This window comes from Mandrillus leucophaeus, unplaced genomic scaffold (assembly GCF_000951045.1).
Source record: "Mandrillus leucophaeus isolate KB7577 unplaced genomic scaffold, Mleu.le_1.0 Scaffold24, whole genome shotgun sequence".
In the NCBI taxonomy this organism is placed as follows: Eukaryota; Metazoa; Chordata; class Mammalia; order Primates; family Cercopithecidae; genus Mandrillus; species Mandrillus leucophaeus.
The window spans coordinates 3,327,136-3,350,532 of NW_012102476.1; the positions used below are offsets into that span (position 1 = coordinate 3,327,136).

A 23,397-nucleotide genomic window follows, 5' to 3' on the forward strand; every position below is an offset into this window, starting at 1 on the left:
GCTCCAGCCTGGGCAAAGAGTGAGACCATCTCTTGGGGGGGGGAAAAAAAAAAAGCACAAATATGAGTGAAGCCCCTCTGGGTTGACAGCAGTCCCTGTGCTGTTCTTTATCAGCTTGTAACTTGCGACACGTTACTTAACCATCCTTTTTATCATCTATAAAAGGAGGATGGTAATCTTTTTTTTTTTTGAAGCAGAGTTTCACTCTTGTTGCCCAGGCTGGAGTGCAATGGTGCAATCTCGGCTCACGGCAACCTCTGCCACCCATGTTCAAGTGATTCTCCTGCCTCAGCCTCCTGAGTAGCTGGGATTACAGGCATGTGCCACCACGCCCAGCTAATTTTGTATTATCAGTAGAGATGGGGTTTCTCCATGTTGGTCAAGCTGGTCTCGAACTCCGGACCTCAGGTGATCTACCCACCTTGGCTTCCCAAAGTGCTGGAATTACAGGTGTGAGCCACCACGCCCGGCCGACAATCTATTTAATATGATAATTGTGAGAATTAAGTGAGTTCATTCATGTAAATACACAGGTTGGTGCTTAGTGTTTGTCATTACTATACTTCTTGAGTGAATTTAACACATAGTAGCCAGGCACAGTGGCTCACGCCTGTAATCCCAGCACTTTGGGATGCTGAGGCGAGTGGATAACCTGAGGTTGGGAGTTTGAGACCAGCCTGACCAAGATGGCGAAACCCTGTGTCTACTAAAAATACAAACAAACAAACAAACAAATATATTAGCTGGACATGGTGGTGTGTGCCTGTAATCCCAGCTACCCTGGAGGCTGAGGCAGGGGAATTGCTTAAACCCGGGAGGTGGAGATTGTAGTAAGCCGAGATCGCACCACTGCACTCCAGCCTGGGTGAGGGAGAGAGACTCTGTCTCAAAAAAAAAAAAAAAAAAAAAAAAATAGCACATGTGATTTATTGCCATCATGCAACATGCAGGCATCAACCAAGCCCAAAGTGTTGATATTTATGATGTGCATGGCACTCCCTCAGACAATGGACATAGATGGGCATGCACTGAAGTGAGCAAGACAGAGCTAAACCCAAGGAATTATTTGTAGAGTGCAGAGAAGCAAAAAGAAAGAAGGAAAGGAAGGAAGGAAAAGCACAGACTGTTACAGGAGATACAGTGTAGTCTGAGGGCAGGGAGGGCTTCTGGAGGCAGTGACATTGTCCTAGGACTAAGGATGTGTAGGTTGTAACTGCGTGGAAGGAAAGAGAGAAGCAAGTGTGAGAAAGTCCAGAACAGAGAAAAGAACCTGCAGAGAGACAGCAGTGGCTGGAGTGCAGGGTACTGGGAGAGATGAGGCTGAAGAATCTGCCAAGGGCTCATCACACAGGGCCCAGGGGCCTCGGAAAGGGGTTTCACGGGAGCCATGAAAGGACCTGAAGGAGGAGAGCGACTCTGTCTGATCTGCGGTGAGACAAGTTTCCTCTGGCTGCTGTGTGGAGATGTCTTCTTCAGGTCTCCATCCAACTTCCACCTCACCAGAGATCCCCTGGTTTAAAAGAGCCCCTCCCCTGCCCCTCTCTACCTGCTTTATTATGTAATTGCTCTCGCCCGTCCCTAACATTATGTCACGCTCTCAAATGCTTGTTCCGATTCTCCCACTGCAATGGATACTACATGGGAACTAGGGTGGGGCAGGAGAGACTGGCCACACAAAGATTCATTAGGAGGGTGGTACAGACTGCTTCAGATCCAGATTTTTGACTTGCCAGGGGGGTTAGGAGCAGCTGTTGGGATGGAAGAAAGCAGGAGGTTGGAGGACGCAGTTCATCTGGAAGCTTCATTTGCATAGCACTTTACATAAGACTGAGAAACATCAACTGTCCATGTCAAAGAATGGGGCAGGGAAGCTATTGGAGACCACGGTGGTGTTGCTGAAGTTTCAAACCAGCCATTCTTCGGGTTATAAATCATCAAGGGCTTAGGATCTCTCACAGGAGTGAAGAGAAACAGATAGAATGGAGAAATGTTTAAGATATAGTGCACAGGACTTGGTGTCTGGATGTGGGGCATGAGGAAAAGGGAAAGTGATGCCTACATTTCTAGCTTGAGCAACTGAATGGATGGTGCCATCTCCTCAGAGCAGAGGGAGGAGGAGCAAGTTTTGTGGTTCAGATGGTGAGTTCACCTTTTTTTTGAAACGGAGTCTCGCTCTGTCACCAGGCTGGAGTGCAGTGATGCGATCTCGGCTCACTGCAACCTCCGCCTCCCAGGTTCAAGCAATTCTCCTGCCTCAGCCTCCCCAGTAGCTGGGACTACAAGTGCCTGCCACCACACCTGGCTAATTCTTGTATTTTTAGCAGAGACGGGATTTCACCATGTTGGCCAGGATGGTTTCAATCTCTTGACCTCATGATCCACCTGCCTCTGCCTCCCAAAGTGCTGGGATTACAGGCATGAGCCACCACGCCCAGCCTTGTTTTGCCCAGGCTTTTTTGTGCAGTGGCGTGATCTCTGTTCATTGCAACCTCTGCCTCCCGGTTCAAGTGATTCTCCTACCTCAGCCTCCTGAATAGCTGGGATTACAGGCATGAGTCACCACGCCCAGCTAATTTTGGTCTTTTTAGTAGAGACAAGGTTTCACCATGTTGGCCAGGCTGATTTCAAACTCCTGACCTCAGGCGATCTGCCTGCCTTGGCCTCCCAAAGTGCTGGGATTACAGGCGTGAGCCACCACACCTGCCTGTGAGTTTACTTTTGGATGGAGGAGTCCAAGGTTCCCAGGGAGCCTCCTGCAGGAGGATTCCAGGAGTTAGAGGGTTCTGAGCTGGGGCTAGTCTTGACTTAAGAGATGGTGGTTGGAATAAACATGGAAATCATGAAAAGTTACTGGAGCCTTAGAGATTAACGCCCCTTTTTTCCCCTGAGATGTCTTTAGGCAAATCACCAGAAATGCTTATATGGGAGTGCTTTCTGGTTACAACCTGGCTTCTCCACCTCACCTAGATGGTTCTGTAACCCCCAGCCACTAATAGCAATGGAAGGTCCATTAAAGGGAGAAGTCCTGGAAGCTGAAGCTTCATTAGTTTCACAGTATCTGCCTCGGCCCTTGAGGACTTGGATGAGAGAGGACAGTTGAGGCAAGAATCCTTAGCAGCCCCACCAACTGATGGAGGGGTCCAGAAGTGTCCTGTGGGGTGAGGGAGAAACGGAGTGGCCAGGGAGGTGGGAGGAGCCTGGGAAAGACTGGAATCACAGAAGGAACGATGTTTAGCGGATCATCATCACTAGCAATCAACCGCCAGGTTCTGCTAATTTTTCCTTCTTAGTCTCTCCCCCCATCTCCACTGCCACCTTCTGGCCAACAGCTCCCATTACACACAGGTGACTGCTGGTATCCTCCCTGTCTCCAGTCTTACAGACATTCCATGCATCTTGTTACATACATCACCCTTTGTAAAGTGGAACATGGGTCATGCCAATCTTTTTTTTTTTTTTTTTTGAGACAGAGTCTGGCTTTGTTGCCAGGCTGGAGTATAGTGGTGTGATCTTAGCTCACTGCAACCTCTACCTCCCGGGTTCAAGCGGTCTCCTGCCTCAGCCTCCCAAGTAGTTGGGACTACAGGCACACGCCTCCACGCCAGGCTAATTTTTGTATTTTTAGTAGAGACGCGGTTTCACCATGTTGGCCAGGATGGTCTCGATCTCTTGACCTCACGATTCATCTGCTTCGGCCTCCCGAAGTGCTGGGATTACAGGCGTGAGCCACCGTACCCAGCCTGGGTCATGCCAATCTTTTGCTTAACAACTTTCAATAGCTCCCTGTCACTTCCAAGCGAATGCCCCAAACCTAGCCTGGCATGCTGGGCCCTAGCCACTTGGAGCCAGGTGATCTCTCCAACAGTGACTTAACCGGCTCCCTCAGAAAGAAGACAGGCTAGGGCTGGGTGTGGTAGCTCATGTCTGTAGTCCCAGCACTTTGGGAGGCTGAGACAGGAGGGCTGCTTGAGGCCAAGAGTTCAAGACCAACCTGGGCAACATAGAGAGACCTCCCACTTTCACTACAAAAAAATAAAAAATAGCCGGGCCTGGTGGTGTGTACCTGTAGTCTCAGCTATTTGGAAGGCTGAGGTGGGAGGACCACCTGAGCCCAGGAGGTCGAGGCTGCAGTGAGCTATGATCACACCACTGTACTCCAGCCTGGGGCACAAGCTGATTCACTGTCCTCCTTCCCCCCACCGCCGAGCCATCAGCCTTGTGGAGGCTGTGTCATATTCCTGGAGTGCCTGCCTTCATGCCTAAATTTTTCAAGGTCAGGTTCAAATGATACTTCTCTAGGAAGCCTTCCCTGATACCCCACTGGGTATCCAACCTGACCCTTGGAGAGTTCCTGACCCTTGGAGAGTTCCTTGACCACCCTTCTTTTGAGATACCACAGCACTGCCATGCCTTTTACCAAGCTCACAGCTTATCCCACAATGAGACTAAGTTCTTAAGAGCAGGGACTGTGCCATCTTCCCTCCTGTCTCTCCCACTGCACGCAGCACAGGGCCAGATAGGAAACAGGCAGAGGAAATGCTGGTTAGGAGAACATGCTCGTTGACATGCTTGTGTATGAACAAGAGGTCACAAGTTTAACTGCCTTTAGGTGCCAGATATGACAAATTTGTTAAGTTGCCTGGTGCAAGACAATTGGGAATGGTGGGACCTATGGTACATTGGAGACGTCATTCTCTTGCCTGAAGTATTTTTTCTTTTCTTTTTTTCTTTTTTTGAGATGGAGTTTTGCTCTTGTTGCCCAGGCTGGAGCGCAATGGCGTGATCTTGGCTCATCGCAATCTCCGCCTCCCGGGTTCAAGCAATTATCTGCTTCAACCTCCCGAGTAGCTGGGATTACAGACACGCGTCGCCACGCCTGGCTAATTGTGTATTTTTAGTAGAGACAGGGTTTCTCCATGTTGGTCAGGCTGGTCTCGAACTCCCAACCTCAGGTGATCCACCTGCCTCAGCATCCCAAAGTGCTGGGATTACAGACATAAGCCACCGTGCCTGGCTTCCTGAAGTATTAATAATACCCAGAACATTAAAACACTACGTAAACCAGCCAAGCGTGGTGGCTCAAGCCTGTAGTACCAGCACTTTGGGAGGCTGAGATGGGTGGATCACCTGAAGTCAGGAGTTTGAGACCAGCCTGGGCAACATGGTAAAACCCTGTCTCTACTAAAAATACAAAAATTAGCTGAGTGTGGTGGTGCACACATGTAATCCCAGCTACTTGGGAGGATGAGCCATGAGAATTGCCTGAGCCCGGGAGGCAGAGGCTGCAGTGAGCCAAGATTGTGACACTGCACTCCGGCCTGGGTGACAGAGCAAGACTATCTCAATAAATGCATACATACATAAACAAACACTATGTAAAGCACACCAGAAGGCTAACCTTGACCTTAAGATCATGGATGTGAGACACTGAATTATAGTGAAATACACTCTGCATTTAGGTGGTCCTTTAGAGCTTTTTTTTTTTTTTTCCATACTTTAAAATTTTTAAATTTACTGTAGAGAGAACATCTCACTATGTTGCCCAGGCTGGTCTTGAGCTCCTGGCCTCAAGTGGTCCTCCTGCCTTGGCCTCCCAAAGTGCTGGGGTTACAGGTGTGAGCCACCGCCCTTGGCCCTTCAGATCTTTCAAAGCAATTTTACATCAGCAACTCTATCCTCAGTTTACAAAGGAAACTGAAGCTCAGAAAGGTGAAGTTAATTGCTCAAGGTCACATATCAAGGAGTTAATGGCACAAGGCTAGGGCCAATTCATTCAGACTCTGGCCTGGGATCCCCTCTTTTGGGGGTGATGGGAGGAGGGTCTAGAAAATATAAGCATCATCCACTTTTCTTTCAACCCAAACTTCATCTGTAAAACACGACCAACAATCCTCTTCGCAGGGAAGAGCTAAACTGAATGGAGGAAGGGGAGCTTCTCAGGGCTTCCTAATCTGGCCTTTTAGGGCGGGCTTTAGGTGGTAAAATTTTGTGACAGCAAGTGCATTCTTGTGGCTTAGACTGCTTGGCTAGGAATCTTGACTTCAGGATCTGTCACTGTGTTTAACGCCTGAGCCTCAATTCGTTTGTAAAATGGAGCATTGTTAGGATTAGAAGAAATAATCAATGCATAAAGTAGTGTCAGTAGAAGGTAGCTGTTATTTATTGTTCTATTCTGGGGTAAAAGTATCAGATTCTCAAAGGGGTTCTTAACCTAGAACGTTTTCGAACAGATGGCAAAGGTGTTTGAAAGCTATCAGGAAACCATCCTCGTGTAAAACGAAGCAGCGCTACAGAAGTGGGCTGCCCTGGGAACTGGGAAGCCCAAGTTCCACTGCTAACTTGTTTCAGCTCACTGGGTGATCTGTAAATAAAAAGGGAGGTGGCGGTGGTCCGAGCTGGCAGCCGCAATGCAGCCCCCAGGTAGCTCTAGGGGCAGACAGTAAAGGCGCTCCGAGGAGGGGCGAGCGCGCAGCCACCGGGAGACTACCCCTCCCAGGCTGCCTTGCGCGCCGGGCGGCGCCCTACGCTAGCACGCGAGCCTCCCCGTACCCCCACCCTCCAGTTACTGTCTCTCGCGAGAAGACGGGCCGCGCCGACGGTAGCGATAGCGAGCGGTGGCGGCGGTGGTGGTGGTGGTGGCGGCCGAGACGGCGGCGGCCATTTTGGTGAGGCCTCGGGAGCGACGGCGGCGGTTCGCTGGGAGTAGCGTCTGCCCTTTTTCCCACCCCCCGTCCGCATCTGTGTGCTCCGAGAAGAGGCAGTGGAGGCAAGGCGGTGGCAGTAGCTGCAGTCTCCAGGGGAGTTTAAAGGCCGCAAAGGCGGTGGCCAAGAGGGAGCCCTCCCCCCTCCTCGGCGGGAGGGGGGGTGGTGCGCACGCCCCCGAGGACGCAGGTAAGGAGAGGGAGACAAGATGGCGGACGTCCCACAGTTCCCCCTCCCGTGACGGCTGACTGCGCGCGCATCTCTCCGCCACCGCCTCCCCTCCCACCTTCCCGGGGTGCTGCGCGCGCACCCTCAGCCGGGGCCCCGGGGCCGGTGCGCGAGGCTGTCGGCGCGCGCCCATAGAGACAGAGTGAGGGGGTCAGGCCGGCCGGCGCTGGGCCTCGCGTCTCCTCTCCCTTCCCGCTCTTCTGCGCACGCGTGCCTGAGCAAGCGAGCGAGCGAGCCCTGAGAGGACGGACCCAGGTGCGCTCCTGCCCGCCCACCAACCCAGTCACCCCTCAGGGGCGCGCGGGAAGAGGAAGGGGGGCGTGGGACGAGTAGTCGGGGCGCGCGCCCACCACATCCAGCCGGGGCATCAGGACCTGGTGGCACGAACCCTCCCTTCTCTCAGCCTTTCGCGGTCGGGTGATGGGGGGGGGCTCCCTGACGGGCTCGGATGAGGGGCTTCCCAGCCCCGCGACCCTTGTGTGCGTGGGCTCGGGTTCTGGCGGGAGCCCCCGGGCCGTGCGCGCAGCCGGCTCTCTCCGCCTCCAGCCGCGCACGCGCGGGCCCCTCCCCCGCCCGGCGCGCACGTTGGGTGGGGTGGGAGTCTGGAGGGGGCGGGGCTATCTCAGGGTTAGTGGCAACTTGGGCAGAGGTCAGGGGTCACGCGAGGTCAGTCCGCCGGGAGGGCTAGGGAGACGGTCACGAAACCTGGAGTCAAGAGTTCAGGCTTGTTGGCTTCTGGTGAGCTCGGGTCTTGGGAACGTGTGGCGGAGGAGGGAGTGAATCAAAGGCGGCACCGTGGTTTAGGAATTTCCTTAAACACAGGGGAAGCATTTCCGGGCCTCCTGCGGGTTCACACTGCCTGTTTCCGGCGCGTGGTTCTTGGCAGTGCGGCTTCTCGCTTTTGACTGCTCCTGAGTCTCCCATTTGCTGTGGTTCTTGTGTTTGGGGAAGTGTCTAATGGCGCAGGTACGGGATTCACAGTGCTCTGCCCTGAATCCTGGGCGGATTTTCCTGTCACCTGCATGTTTGTTGACTCTTCCCGGGAGTTCCACTCTCATTTCTGCGTCCAGCCCTCACTGGAAAGACACGCAGGCAGGTAGCGCCTTTCTGAGGTTCTGGATGTGACAGCTTTTTTTTGCTGTAATTTTTTTTGGTTTTGTTTTCCATTCTATGGTTGGAGCCTTCACACTTAAAATTTTTGAACTTTCTTGCTTAACTCCTTTCCTGCTCCTGCCCCCAGGCAGGATCGTATGTCCCTACAGAATTCGCAAAACAGGATTCGTCTTCACAAAACATGATTTGCATTTCCCTGAAATATGTGCTTTTCCTACTGTTGTTTTTCTGTTTCTAGTCTTTGAACTGATTTGGGTATGTTTAAACGTCTCAGAAAAACTGGAGTAAATAATACGCTTTGATGGATGTTGGCAAATGTGGAAGAGTTCCTCACTGTTCTTCTGTTTCAGGTGTGATTCCCTTCAGTACGGCGGCACCGTGGAAGTGCAGACTTTCACAGGGGGTGTGGTCTCAGCTCACACAGGTGAGGGATCTGCTACCATTTTGTGTGCTGATGCTAATGGGAGAAATGTTTGAGATAATGAAAGCAATTATAGGTCAGTATTGGGGATTTGCACTCTAGAGAAACATGGGAATGTTTGCATGTGATTTTTCTGTGGAGGGTTTGATTATAGTAGTGCAACAACAGAACTGAGGGTGTGGGTTAAGGAAAACGTGGTCAACCTGGCTCTACCAGGAAGAATAGCCGGTTTTCCATGGTTTTGGCATTAAGACTATGTGGATTGAAGTCCTCCTACCACTTTTTTACTGTGTGACCTTCCGCAAATCATAAGGTTGTAAAACTTTTTTACTTATAAAACAGATTATATTAGAATGTAAGCTCCATTTAGGTTGGGAATCCTTTCTGCGTGGCTTTATCCGTTGTGTGTAGGAGGAAGTAAATATTTGTTATGCTGTGAGAAGCACTTGGTTTTTTTTTTTTTTTTTTTTTTGAGACGGAGTCTCGCTCTCACGCTGGCTGGAGTGCAGTGGCGCGATCCCGGCTCACTGCAAGCTCCATCTCCTGGGTTCACACCATTCTCCTGCCTCAGCCTCCCGAGTAGCTGGGACCACAGGCGCCCGCCACTACACCCGGCTAATTTTTTGCATTTTTAGTAGAGATGGGGTTTCACCGTGTTAGCTAGGATGGTCTCGATCTCTTGACCTCGTGATCCACCTGCTTCGGCCTCCCAAAGTGCTGGGATTACATGTGTGAGCCACCACGCCCGGCCAGCACTTGGTTTTTAAGGTAGATGTGAGGATTATAGAATACATCAAACAAGTACTAAAAGTATCTCATACATATTAAGTGCTGCAGAAATGTAACCTGTAATTTTTGTGTTTCTCTTTATTCAGTGTTATTTCTGGTTTTTTAAAAATAACTTTGCATCCCCTTTAACTGCATTTCTGTCTTCTTCTTATCCTATTTAGGTGCTCCAGAGGCTGGTGGACCTGAGCGGAGGCTGGGACGCCCTGGTGGGCCCCGGGCCCTGGAAGGCGGGTCCCGGTGGCCGGTGGCCCAGAATGAGGCCAGCTCCCAGCATGCCCTGCAGCCGGACGCCAGCCCCTCGGCCAGCAGCGGTGGTGATAACGACCCAGTCATTCTTCAGGCATCCAAGGAGGAGCCTGGGAGTGGGACCATGCAGAGCAGTCCCTCCCCTGCTCACCCTCAGCTCCCAGTCCTACAGACACAGGTTTGAAAGTGGGGAGAGGTCCTTCTCTGCTTCTGCTTTGTGGATTGTTGGGTGTGAGGTAGAAGAAATGTGATGGGAATATTTGTGGAGAGTTTTGGAGAATCTTTGGTACTCAGGGAGCTGGGCTGTAGTGTGTCAGGTCTGTTGGATACTCACATTCCATTTAACATTAGTGTAATATGTCCAAGAGTGCAAAAACTCCTCATTACCTGAAAGACGTTGAATTAGGCTAGGTTGGAAATGGAGGTCTGGGCACCATGCTTTTAAGACCGTACACTTTGAGAATAGTTTAACTTCTATCAGAACTGGAGTAGGATAAGCCTATGGATGATGTGTAGTGTTCATTCCTTTCTCATACCAAGGAAGGGTGTGGGGTAGGAAAAAAAAGCATGGCTTTTAAACACACATCTAGGTGTGTGTACAGTCAGCTTTCTTTTTAATTTTTTAAACTTTTTTATAAAAAGGATTTCTTTATTGTGTCATCCTTGCATATGGGCCATATTGATGTTTTCTGTATCCTCCCAGGTTTAGTATATGTGTTGCTAAAGTAAGCAGTACAGTAAGCTTTTCATGTTTATAAATTTGATAGTTATAATTTTCCTGAGAAACTGGGGAAATTTGTGATAGTCTTGTCGTTTAGCTGAGGTTGGAATTTGAGTGGCGCAGTGTAAGGCTTATGTCCTGGAGTGAATTTGTGAATTCCCTGAATATCCACATTTTAGTAGGACTTTGTTTTCCATTTTTTTCTTTTTTTCTTTTTTTTTTTTTTAATGAGATGGAGTCTCTTTCCGTCACCCAGGCTGGAGTGCAATGGCACGATCTCAGCTCACTGCAACCTCTGCCTCCCAAGTTCAAGCAGTTGTCCCGCCTCAGCCTCGCGAGTAGCTGGGATTACAGGCGCCCACCATCATACCTGGCTAATTTTTATATTTTTGTAGAGATGGGGTTTCACCATGTTGACCAGGCTGGTCTTGAACTCCTGACCTCAGGCGATCCACCCACCTCGGCCTCCCAAAGTATTGAGAGTACAGGTGTGAGCCACCGGACCTGGCCTGTTTTCCTTTTCTTTTCCTTTCCTTTCGTTTCCTTTCTTTTCTTTTCTTTTCTTTTTTTTTTCTTTTCTTTTCTCCTCCCTTCCTCTCTCTCTCTCTCCTTCCTTCCTTCCTTCTTTCCTTCCTTTTCCTTTCTTTTCTTTCTTTTTTTCTTTTTCTTTCTTTTTCTGTCTGTTTTTCTGTCTTTCTTTCTTTTGAATCTCGCTCTGTCACCAGGCTGAAATGCAGTGGTATGATCTCGGCTCACTGCAACCTCCACCTCCCCGGTTCAAGCGATTCTCCTGCCTCAGCCTCCCGAGTAGCTGGGACTCTAGGTGCACGCTACCACGCCTGGCTAATTTTTGTGTTTTTAGTAGAGGTGGGGTTTCACCATGTTTGCCAGGATGGTCTCGATCTTTTGACCTTATGATCCCCACCCGCCTCAGCCTCTCAAAGTGCTGGAATTACAGGTGTGAACCACTGCGCCTGGCTCAGAGTTTCACTCTTGTCCAGGCTGGAGTGCAGTGGTACGATCTCGGCTTACTGCAACCTCCACCTCCTGGGTTCAAGTGATTCTCCTGCCTCAGCCTCTTGAGTAGCTGGGATTACAGGCATCCGCCACCACGCCCAGCTAATTTTCTGTATTTTTAGTAGAGATGGGGTTCATGTAGGTTAGGCTGGTCTCGAACTCCTGACCTCTGGTAATCCACCCGCCTCAACCTCAAAAAGTACTAGGATTACAGGTATGAGCCACCGTGCCCAGCCATGTCTGCCTTCCTTTCATCCGCCCGTCCGTGCAGACGTGGCACAATCTCGGCTTACTACAATCTCTGCTTCCTGGTTCAAGCGATTCTCCTGCCTCAGGCTCCTGAATAGCTGGGGTTACAGGCTGGCGCTACCACACCTGGCTAATTTCTGTACTTTTAGGAGAGACGGGGTTTCACCATGTTAGTTAGGCTGGTCTGGAACTCCTGACCACATGATCCACCCGCCTCGGCCTCCCAAAGTCCTGGGATTACAGACGTGAGCCACTAAGCCTGGCTTCCATTTCTTAATGCTTTTGGAGTACCTTGTAAAGTGACGTGTTGGGTGTTTGAGAACAGTGGCTATGCCTCCAGCCCTTGCCTGTCCAGTGAAGAGGTTAAGGTGGCTTGGGATTTTGTTGGTGGCTGTTGAATTTAGTGGTAGCTCACATTTATTGCATAAGTGAATTTGCCACACTTGTGAAAATGGAGGGAAAATAGGGAGTTGTTTATGTGAATGAAATCACTGAGGCTCTGAAAGGATCAGAATTTGAAATCATATGTTATATATGTGTGTGTGTGTGTGTGTGTGGGTTTTTTTTTCCCCCCGAGTCAGAGTCTTACTCTGTCATCCAAGCTGGAGTGCAATGGCACGATCTCGGCTCACTGCAACTTCCGCCTCCCAGGTTCAAACGATTCTTGTGCCTGAACCTCCTGAGTAGCTGGGATTACGGCTTCCGCCACCATGCCCAGCTAATTTTTGCATTTTCAGTAAAGATGGGGTTTCGCCATGTTGGCCAGGTTGGTTTCAAACTCCTGACCTCAGGTGATCCACCCGCCTCGGCCTCCCAAAGTGCTGGGATGACAATTGTGAGCCACCATCCCCAGCCTATGTGGGTTTGTGTGTGTGTGTGTGTATGTATACATACATGTACATATACACATATATACATATACATACATATACACATGGTTTTAAGTTTGGGGACTGTGTAAATGTCAGGACATAATTCTTTCATGTCAAGCATCTATAAACTTGGCTTTGCCATCGGAGTCCCTTATTAAAACTTTATCCCAAACGTTTGTGTTTATGAAAATAAGATTTACACGTTATTCTACATAGTTTTTTCTTGTGAAGATGGAATGAAATAATGTACGTGAAACACTCAGCTCAGTGCTAAGCATTTATTTTTGCCATCGTTTTCCACTTTTCTAGATGGTGTCGGACGGCATGACAGGCAGCAATCCTGTGTCCCCTGCCTCATCCAGTTCCCCAGCCTCTAGTGGGGCAGGCGGCATCTCCCCCCAGCACATAGCTCAAGATTCCTCCCTGGATGGACCTCCAGGACCCCCAGATGGTGCCACAGTGCCCCTGGAGGGGTTCAGCTTATCCCAGGCTGCTGACCTGGCTAACAAGGGCCCGAAGTGGGAGAAGAGCCATGCCGAAATCGCGGAACAGGCCAAGCATGTACGTACTAGGAAGGCTCATGAAGATTCTTGGGAGTCATCTTCACTAAACTCCCACATCCTCTTGAGTATTTTAGGTTTCTTTTCTTTTTTGTCATGGATTTAAGGTATAGGTTCTGCCTTAACGTATATGATTGTGAGCAGATTGCTTGAATACTGAGTCTCATTTTCCTTGCTGTAAATAAAAGAGGAATGATATAATAATTTGTAGGCTATTAGGAGGTTTAAATTATAGGAGCAAGGCCGGGTCCAGTGGCTCACACCTGTAATCCCAGCACTTTAGGGGGCTGAGACAGGCAGATCTCTTGAGCTCGGGAGTTCAAGACCAGACTGGGCAATGTGGTAAAACCCCATCTCTGTAAAAAGTACAAAAAATTATCTGGGCATAGTGGCACATGCCTGTAGCAGTCCCAGCCACCCAGGAGCCTGAGTTGAGAGGATCACCTGAGCCCAGGAGGTCAGGGCTGCAGTGAGCCATGATTATGCCACTGCACTCCAGCCTGAGCAGCCAAGTGAGATCCTGTCTCAAAAAAAAGGGAAAAAAGGAGAAAATAGACATGAAAGCACTTTGTAAGCTGTGATGCTCTTAAGATTTGCTGGTTTCTACTTATTTCTGTCCTGCAGTGTGTTACATTTATCCAGTGGTAAGTGTGGTCTCGGCCAGCAGCATTAGCATCACCTGGGAACTTACTAAAAACACAAATTCTCTGTCAGGCGTGATGGCTCATGCCTGTAATCCCAGCACTATGGGAGGCTGAGGTGGGTGGATCACCGGAAATCAGCCTGGCCAACGTGGCAAAACCCCGTCTCTACTAAAAATACAAAAATTAGGCTAGCGTGGTGGGGCAGGCCTGTAGTCCTAGCTACTCAGGAAACAGGCAGGAGAATTGCTTGAACCAGGGAGGCAGAGGTTGCAGTGAGCTGAGATGATGCCATTGCACTCCAGCTTGGGTAACAAGGAGACACCTCCTCAAAAAAAAAAAAAAAAAAAAAAATGCAAATTCTTGGTACTGCTCACCCACTGACCCTTTTGAAACTATGAGGGTAGGGCCCAGCAATCTGTTTTTATTTTTTATTTTATTTTATTTATTTATTTATTTTGAGATGGAGTCTCGCTCTGTCACCCGGGCTGGACTGCAGTGGCACCATCTCAGGTCACTGCAAGTTCGGCCTGCCAGGTTCACGGCCATCCTCTTGCCTCAGCCTCCCAAGTAGCTGGGACTACAGGCGCCCGCCCCCAAGCCCGGGTAATTTTTTTGTATTTTTAGTAGAGACAGGGTTTCACCATGTTGGCCAGGATGGTCTCAATCTCCTGACCTCGTGATCTGCCTACCTCAGCCTCCCGAAGTGCTGAGATTACAGGCGTGAGCCACCATGCGCGGCCTATTTTATTTTATTTTATTTATTTGTTTATTTTGAGATGGAGCCTTGCTCTGTCTCCAGGCTGGAGTGCAGTGGCGCAATCTTGGGTCACTGCAACCTCTGCCTCCTGGGTTCAAGTGATTCTCCTGCCTCAGCCTCCCTAGTAGCTGGGACTACAGCCGTGCACTGCCACACTCAGCTAATTTTTTGTATTTTTAATAGAGACGGGATTTCACCATATTGGCAGGATGGTCTCGATCTATTGACCTTGTGATCTGCCAGCCTCGGCCTCTCAAAGTGCTGGGATTACAGACGTGAGCCACTCTACCTGGCCTCAATCTGTTTTCTTTTGTTTTTCTTGAGATGGAGTCTCGCTCTTTCGCCCAGGCTGGAGTGCAGTGGCATAATCTTGGCTCACTGCAAGCTCCACCTCCCGGGTTCACACCATTCTGCTGCCTCAGCCTCCTGAGTAGCTGGGACTACAGGCGCCTGCCACCACGCCCAGCTAATTTTTTGTGTTTTTAGTGAAGACGGGGTTTAACTCTTTTAGCCAGGATGGTCTTGATCTCCTGACCTAATGATCTGCCCACCTCGGCCTCCCAAAGTGCTAGAATTACAGGCGTGAGTGCAATCTGTTTCTAAAAGTCCTCCAGATGATTCTGGTGTCTGCTCAAGTTTGAGAGCAGCTGGTCTAATATGCACGTCTTTCTTGATGTTTCTTTCACTGTCAGGCCATTTAGTTCTGTCTCATCTCTGGCTGTCATTTTCTCTGATTTAGTTTTTATCAGGAGAGGACAGAATAACAAAGGCAGAGGCTGGGTGCGGTGGTTTTTGCCTATAATCTGAGCATTTTGGGAATCCCAGGCAGGCGGACTGCTTGAGCCCAGGAGTTCCAGACCAGCCTTGACATCGTGAAACCTCGTCCGTACGAGAAATACAAAAAAAATTAGCTGGGCATGGGTTGCATGTGCCTATAGTCTCAGGTACTTGGGCAGCTGAGTTGGGAAGATAACCTGAGCCTAGGCAACAGAGTGAGACCCAGAAAAATCTCACTCAGATTTCTGAGTGAGATTCAGAAAAAGAAATAAGGCAGTTGTCCTGAATTTTTTGAGTCATCTCTGTCAAAAATATTTTAAATGCTTTTTTTATAAAAGGCAATCAGTGTAGAAACTTTAGTAAAAATGACCAGTTTTTTACACCTGACCAGTGTTAAACAATTCATGTATAATGTTTCATGTTTTTTACATAAACACATGCATTTTTACAAAAGTAGTATTTTTATAAACAACAGTGTGCCAGTTATAGCGTATTTCTAAGCTTAATGCATCATGAACATACTCTAAGTAGAATTCTATGATGATGATAATCCCTTGTATCTAGAATCAAGAGGGAAGTATGTGTTCCTTACTCCTCTGGGAAGCTCTCCTTGGGATATGTTTTCCCAAGTCTCTTTTATGTCTATGGGGTGTGGAGATTGTGTTAAATAATGGAAAGCGCGTGAAATTTGCTGTCTGGAGTCCTCAGACCTATTTTTGATTGCCATCTTCTATTACTTTCTAGCTGTGTGATCTTGGGCAAATCACTTAATCTCCCTGATATATTTTCCTCTTCTGAAGAGAGTATGGTACCTCCCTGTAGGTTTGGTATGTGGACTAAGCATAAGCATAACACAATCAGCCCACTTATTGTTCAGGAATTCAGCCGTGGCAGTGAGACGGATTGTGTGTTTAGAACTGTTGATTGATCTGGCTCTCCCTGATTAGGAGGCTGAGATCGAGACTCGGATTGCTGAGCTGCGGAAGGAGGGTTTCTGGTCACTGAAGAGGCTGCCTAAGGTGCCAGAGCCCCCTCGCCCCAAAGGTCACTGGGACTATCTGTGCGAAGAGATGCAGTGGCTCTCTGCTGACTTTGCTCAGGAGCGCCGTTGGAAACGGGGTGTGGCCCGTAAGGTAGGTCTTCCAATGGGGCTGCCTTCCTTTTCTTTTTCAGGTTTGTACTTTCCGTTGAAAGGTGGGTTAGTTGGAAGGTGACCAAACAGAATGATGTAGGCACTAAGAGGCAAGCTCTTGACTTTCCAGATTTCTTGGCCTTGATTATTTTCTTTGCCTTTGGGTGGGGAAGTCTGGCTTTGAGTGTTTTCACCCTGGGTTTTCATTCCCACAGGTGGTGCGCATGGTGATCCGGCACCACGAGGAGCAGCGGCAGAAAGAGGAACGGGCCCGGAGGGAGGAGCAGGCCAAGCTGCGTCGAATCGCTTCCACCATGGCCAAGGATGTCAGGCAGTTCTGGAGCAATGTGGAGAAGGTGGACAGTGGGGATCAGGAAAGGGAAATGGCCTTGGATTAGATTGGTAGATGGCATGGTAGTAGGAATTATCAAAACTTCTTGAGGGAGTAAATATAATTTCAGGCAACTCTAATGATGCTTATGTTGTGTGGATAAAAAAGTATAGTGGCAAAATATGAGTTCTTTCTTTGGGGATTGTTAATAGTTCTCCTTGACAGCTCTAGGCCACCTGTCCCTTGCAGGGCATTTAGCATGTGTTTACTAAAATGTATTTGTACCACTTACATGCTTAAATTCTGCCAAAGTTCTCACTGCCCGTATAGTAAGTTGTAATTATTTCTTAAGTACTACCTGGATTCCGTCTATATTCTCGGTCTTGCCTCCTGCCATGTTCTTTCCTTCTCCCTTTCACTCCACACCCATCTTTCTTTTGTATATCTCTGGCCATTTACACATGGACTTTATGCTGCTGGGAATGCCTTTTTCCTCATGTGTACTTAGGGAACAGCTACCTATTTTTTAGTTGTCTTGGACAGGGTCTTGCTGTGTGGCCTAGGCTGGAGTGCAGTGGTACGATCACGGCTTACTGCATCCTCAACCTCCTGGGCTCACGCGATCTTCCTGCTTCAGCCTCCCAAGTACCTGGGACTACAGGCACGTGCTACCACATCTTGCTAATTAAGAAAAATTTTTTTAAATTTCTTTTTTTTTTTTTTTTAAATTTTTTTGTGAAATAGAGTCTCGCCCCATCACCCAGGGCAGTGGCGCAATCTTGGCTTACTGCAGCCTCTGCCTCCTGGGCTCAAGTGATTCTCCTGCCTCACTCTCCGGAGTAGCTGGGATTACTACTCCGGCATGTGCTACCATGTCTGGCTAATTTTTGTATTTTTAGTAGAGACAGGGTTTTGTCATGTTGGCCAGGCTGGTCTTGAACTCCTGACCTCACGTTATCCACCTGCCCCGGCCTCTCAAAGTGCTGGGATTATAGGCGTGAGCCACCACAGCTGGCTTAAAAATATTTTTTTGTGGAGACAAAGTCTCGCTGTTACACACCAAGCTGATCTTGAATTCCTAGGCTCAAGGGATCCTCTCGCTTTGACCTCCCAAAGTGTGAACCACCATGCCTGGCTTCACCTACCTGTTTTTTTTTTTGTTTTTGAGATGGAGTCTCGCTTTGTTCCCAGGCTAGAGTGCAGTGGTTCAATCTGGGCTCACTGCAACCTTTGCCTCCCAGGTTCAAGCAATTCTCCTGCCTCTGCCTTCCGAGTAGCTGAGATTACAGGCGCCCACCACCAAGCCTGGCTAATTTTCGTATTTTTAGTAGAGATGGGGGTTTCACCATGTTGGTCAGGCTGGTCTCGAACTCCTGACCTCCTGTGATCCTCCCGTTTCAGCCTTCCAGAGTGCTGAGAATACAGGCATGAGTCACTGTGCCCAGCCCACCTGCCTACTTTTTGAGATCCAGTTCCAGCTGGGTGTGGTGATACATGCCTGTAGTTCCACCTATGTGGGAGGGCAAGGCAGGAGGATCATTGGAGCCCAGGAGTTTGACACCAACCTGGCCAACATAGTGAGACCTCATCTCTTAAAAAAAAATCAGATTGCAAATCTTCCCTCCAACTGAGGCTAAGCTGGCTCTTCTTCCTGCATGCTCCCTTTGTGCTTCCTTTAGACCATAATAAGCCCCGAAGGTTATTTAGCCTTACTCTCCTAAGAGGCCAGCCCAGGATCTGGTTAAAGAAGGCCTCCCTAAACATCGGGTAAAAGTACCTAAATAAATGGTTATCTTGGTGAGCAGTCCCTTTCACATCTGTGGCAGGTGGTGCAATTCAAGCAACAGTCCCGGCTTGAGGAAAAGCGCAAAAAAGCCCTGGACCTGCATTTGGACTTCATTGTCGGGCAAACTGAAAAGTACTCGGACCTTCTGTCTCAGAGCCTCAACCAGCCGTTAGCCTGCAGCAAAGCAGGCTCTTCCCCTTGCCTCGGCTCTTCCTCAGCTGCCTCCAGTCCTCCACCCCCTGCTTCCCGCCTGGATGATGAAGGTGTGTGTTCTCTTTGGCCCTGTTACTCTTCCTCATGTACCCTTTCCAGAGCTGAAAAACCCACCCTGTGGCTTGCAGGGCCCGTGGACTTTGTGACCTTGTTCTCCTGCTATAGATGGGGACTTTCAACCCCAAGAGGAGGAGGAAGAGGATGATGAGGAAACGATTGAGGTAGAAGAACAACAGGAGGGCAATGATGCAGAGGCCCAGAGGCGTGAGATTGAGCTGCTTCGCCGTGAGGGAGAATTGCCACTGGAAGAGCTGCTCCGTTCCCTTCCCCCTCAACTACTGGAAGGGCCTTCCAGCCCCTCTCAAACCCCCTCATCTCATGATAGTGACACCCGAGATGGGCCTGAAGAAGGTGCTGAAGAAGAGCCCCCTCAGGTGTTGGAGGTATAGGCAGAAGGAGCAGAGGGGAGGGTTCAGAGGGGGAGCAGAGGGAGAGGTTCAGGGTCTGAGTTCGGCGCTATGAGGTTGGTTATGGGTTTTGAGAGTTCTACCTAGTGATGGACATTTGGGCTCTTTGGGGATGACTGGGGAAGAATCTGTTTGGGGCAAGTTGCATTTTATGATTGGCAGGTTTTGGCACTATAGTGGAAGAGTATATTGTACTTTACTCTTTAAATTGCTATGTGGTCTTTGAAAAGTACTTGCTCTGACTGTTCTTGCCACTTCTCTGAACGTGCCCTAATATTCCCTCATTGGCCTTATAGGTTGGAAGCTGGCATGGTACCCTTAAATCTTTTCTCTTTCTCCATATGTCCCAAGTGCATGGAGATATGTTGGGTACCTTTCTTTGTTACCTGGTACTTTCACAGGTCTTTCCCCAGGCGGTGGGGCCAGGATTTGGTAGTTGGTGCTGAGAGAAAACCCTTGATTGTATTCTTGCCCTGGGATTGTACCAGTGGCAGCTGTCACCCAATGGGATAGAGATTCTCCTGTGACATCTTTTTCAAGTTTGTGCCATTCTTCTGCTACTCTAACCTTAGACCCTTTCCTTTTTTATCTTTTGCCATACAGGTAAAGCCCCCACCCTCTGCTGTCACACAGCGAAACAAACGGCCTTGGCATCCAGATGAAGATGATGAAGAGTTTACTGCCAATGAGGAGGAAGGTCAGGGCTGTTCTGTTTGTCCTATTGCCACTTACCCCTTGAATGAATTGTCTGGACCTAACCTTTCAGGCTTTCTCATCTGTTTCATTTGGACTGTGTCCTGTGCCTCTAGCCTCTATCCCCGTTGATCCTGCTTCTGTCTCTTTCCTAGCGGAGGATGAAGAGGACACTATAGCAGCTGAGGAACAGTTGGAAGGGGAGGTGGATCATGCCGTGGAGCTGAGCGAGTTGGCTCGAGAAGGTGACATTCACCAGACATTTTACTAAGCATCCACTTGGTGTCTGTCCTGTGCAGTACCAAGGATAAAGAGATGAATAAGGCAGTTTGTATCCACTCTGGAGGAATTCTGTGTCTAATGACTACGACAGACTTGTAAACGAATAATGATTAGAAAGTGATGAGTGATTATGATAGAAGTTTAAATGGTGATGTGGGAGTGAAATGGAGGGAAGAGCTAATGTAAGAAGATATTGGCAGTATCTGACATGGACCTTGAGAGGCTCATCAGGTTGATAATGTTCTTCCCAATTCCCATGGTACATCCCCCAGGTTGTGGGGCTTGGTTTTGCTAGCTGATGCTGAAAGTAAGCTATTTTGCCTCCCCTCAGACCTCGGCCTAGCAGTATCTACAGAGACCTAGGTAAAATTAATTGGTACCACTCAGACCTCCCCGTCTGCCTCCCCTCAGAGTAGCCAAAAGCTTCGCTTTTATTTCTCTTCCAGGTGAGCTTTCCATGGAGGAGCTGTTGCAGCAGTATGCAGGAGCCTATGCCCCAGGTTCTGGGAGCAGTGATGATGAGGATGAAGATGAGGTTGATGCTAATAGCTCTGACTGTGAACCAGAGGGGGCCGTGGAAGCGGAAGAAGCTCCTCAGGAGGATAGTAGCAGTCAGTCAGGTGAATATGTGGTCATGAAGCAGGAGCCGGGGAGGGTGGCCATTGGAGGAGCAGGTATTGTGAGCAGTAAGCCTTGGTCTTACACTTTAGACTCTGTGGAGGACCAGAGTGAGGATGAGGAAGATGAACATTCAGAAGAGGAAGAAACAAGTGGAAGTTCAGCATCAGAGGAATCTGAGTCTGAAGAGTCTGAGGATGCCCAATCACAGAGCCAAGCAGATGAAGAGGAGGAAGATGATGATTTTGGGGTGGAGTACTTGCTTGCCAGGGATGAAGAGCGGAGTGAGGCAGATGCAGGCAGCGGGCCTCCCACTCCAGGGCCCACCACTACTCTAGGTCCAAAGAAAGAAATTACTGACATTGCTGCAGCAGCTGAAAGTCTCCAGCCCAAGGGTTACACGCTGGCCACTACCCAGGTATCCCCAGGTTCTGGCCTCTCCTTTCTCTTGTCTTGAGTTTTCTCGTGTCTCCATGATAAATGCCTCATTTCCATTGTGTTACCTCTTTTTTCTCTCTGCCAGGTAAAGACGCCCATCCCTCTGCTTCTGCGGGGCCAGCTCCGGGAGTACCAGCACATTGGCCTAGACTGGCTGGTTACCATGTATGAGAAGAAGCTTAATGGCATTCTTGCTGATGAGATGGGGCTTGGGAAGACCATCCAGACCATCTCCCTGCTTGCCCACTTGGCTTGTGAGAAAGGTAAGTAGGCAAGGCCCCTTCTTTTGTGCCCCCTAGTCTAGCTCCCTGGGGAGCTTGTTAGTGATGACTCCGGCTTCATTGACTCCTGCTTCATTGACTCTGGTCATTAACTGTATAGAGAGGAGGGATTCCTAGGAAGGGCCAAAGGGTGGTCAGGGTTATAACTGAGGAGTCGGAACCACAGAATTTACATTTCCTTACCATCTCTCATTTTTTTGTCAAACAGGTAACTGGGGTCCCCATTTAATCATTGTTCCCACCAGTGTGATGTTGAACTGGGAAATGGAGTTGAAACGGTGGTGCCCCAGCTTTAAAATCCTCACTTACTATGGAGCCCAGAAAGAGAGGAAGCTCAAGCGGCAGGTTCGATCTTTCATGTGGTCACTTTCCCCCCATGGATGCTTCCTTTGTTTTTAAGCCCTTTCTTCAGTTGAATTCCTTTTCCTCCACTTTCTTTTCTTTTCTTTTTTTTTTTAATTTTTAAATTTCTTGCAAAGATAGAGATGGGTCTATGTTAACCAAGCTGACCTTGAGCACATGGGCTCGAGATCCTCCCACCTCAGCCTCCCAAAGTACTGAGACTATAGCTGTGAGCCACCATGCCCAGCCCCTCCTCTTTCTGTCGCTCCATTCTTTTGCTGGGACTTTCTCTTTTCTTCCAACCTGATTTCTGTCCTTTGAGGAGTTTAGCATGTCTTCCCTTGGCTCTCTTTTCTTTTCATCCCACTATCTGCTACTTTCTGTCTTTGATCCTTCAGGGCTGGACCAAGCCCAATGCCTTCCATGTTTGTATCACATCTTACAAGCTGGTGCTGCAGGACCACCAGGCCTTCCGCCGCAAGAATTGGCGCTATCTCATTCTGGATGAGGCGCAGAACATCAAGAACTTCAAGTCACAGCGCTGGCAGTCACTCCTCAACTTCAACAGGTGGAGATGGAGATGGGGATTCATGGGAGGGTTGACTTGGCTTGAAGGGAGGGCTGCCTGGGTTGAGGAATGTATCAGAATGCTCAGAAGGTTGGGAGCTGCTGATCATCCTCCCTCTGATTCTCTCTGTCTCTTTGCAGCCAGAGGCGCCTGCTCCTGACAGGAACTCCCTTGCAGAACAGCCTCATGGAGCTGTGGTCCTTGATGCACTTTTTGATGCCCCATGTCTTCCAGTCTCATCGCGAGTTCAAGGAGTGGTTCTCTAATCCCCTAACTGGCATGATTGAGGGCAGCCAAGAGTATAATGAAGGTCTTGTCAAACGCCTCCACAAGGTAGGGCCTGCAACAGTTTGTCAGGGTATTGGGAATGGTGAGGAACCATTCCTGAGCATTGCCCAGGAAACCCTTGGGGAGAGGGAAGTCAGTGCCAGGCTGAACTCACTCAGTTGTCAAGCTGCAATGTTTTAGTGACTACCCATTGCCAGATTGAATGACCTCATCTTAGTCATCCATTCTGTTTGGTTTTTTTTTTTTTTTTTTTTTTTGGATGGAGTCTCGATCTGTTGCCCAGGCTGGAGTGCAGTGTCTCGATCTCCACTCACTGCAAGCTCTGCCTCCCAGGTTCATGCCATTCTCCTGCCTCAGCCTCTCGAGTAGCTGGGACTAAAGGCGTCCACCACAACGCCCAGCTAATTTTTTGTATTTTTAGTAGAGACGGGGTTTCACCGTGTTAGCCAGGTTAGTCTCAATCTCCTGACCTCTTGTTCCGCCTGCCTTGGTCTCCCAAAATGCTGGAATTACAGGCGTGAGTCACGCGCCTGGCCTTTTTTTTTTTGTAACAGAGTCTCGCTCTGTCCCACGGGCTGGAGTGCAGTGGCGCGATCTGGCTCATTGCAGCCTCCACCTCCCGGGTTCAAGCGATTCTCCTGCCTCAGCCTCCTGAGTAGCTGGGGTTACAGGTCTGCGCCACCATACCTAGCTAATATTTGTTATTTTTAGTAGAGGCAGTTTTTGCCATCTTGGCCAGGCTGGTCTCAAACTCCTGACCTAAAATGATCTGTCCTGTCCCCCTTGGCCTCCCAAAGTGTTGGGATTACAGGCGTGAGCCACCATTCCCAGCCTGTTTTTTTTTTTTTTTTTTTTTTTTGAG

At 49.2% G+C, this 23,397-nt stretch overlaps 2 protein-coding genes across 3 annotated transcripts in view; one reads left to right on the forward strand and one right to left on the reverse strand.

Moving 5' to 3' along the window:
* Positions 1–6,136: 6,136 nt before the first annotated feature.
* On the reverse strand, positions 6,137–6,975 carry LOC105541449 (zinc finger protein 865). The gene is given in 3 exon segments (XM_011982483.1): positions 6,137–6,361; positions 6,567–6,615; positions 6,618–6,975. Coding segments are annotated over 3 exon segments (345 nt in total). The 5' UTR covers positions 6,739–6,975; the 3' UTR covers positions 6,137–6,186.
* Positions 6,976–7,566: 591 nt separating this feature from the next.
* The window catches only part of SRCAP (Snf2-related CREBBP activator protein), a 46,204-nt gene continuing 30,373 nt past the window's right edge, over positions 7,567–23,397 (forward strand). Inside the window, exons 1-16 of one of the 2 annotated variants that reach the window (XM_011982482.1) lie at positions 7,567–7,668; positions 8,394–8,467; positions 9,415–9,677; positions 12,668–12,919; positions 16,044–16,229; positions 16,444–16,584; positions 18,386–18,608; positions 18,724–19,001; positions 19,629–19,722; positions 19,874–19,963; positions 20,447–20,620; positions 20,711–21,036; positions 21,142–21,319; positions 21,546–21,682; positions 22,078–22,247; positions 22,388–22,580. In XM_011982482.1, the coding sequence (XP_011837872.1) occupies positions 9,624–9,677; positions 12,668–12,919; positions 16,044–16,229; positions 16,444–16,584; positions 18,386–18,608; positions 18,724–19,001; positions 19,629–19,722; positions 19,874–19,963; positions 20,447–20,620; positions 20,711–21,036; positions 21,142–21,319; positions 21,546–21,682; positions 22,078–22,247; positions 22,388–22,580 (2,496 nt within the window). In that variant the 5' untranslated portion in view covers positions 7,567–7,668; positions 8,394–8,467; positions 9,415–9,623. Of the gene's footprint in view, positions 7,669–7,790; positions 8,027–8,393; positions 8,468–9,414; positions 9,678–12,667; positions 12,920–16,043; positions 16,230–16,443; positions 16,585–18,385; positions 18,609–18,723; positions 19,002–19,628; positions 19,723–19,873; positions 19,964–20,446; positions 20,621–20,710; positions 21,037–21,141; positions 21,320–21,545; positions 21,683–22,077; positions 22,248–22,387; positions 22,581–23,397 lie in introns of those variants that run through there. The other variant, XM_011982481.1, reaches the window with a different exon arrangement.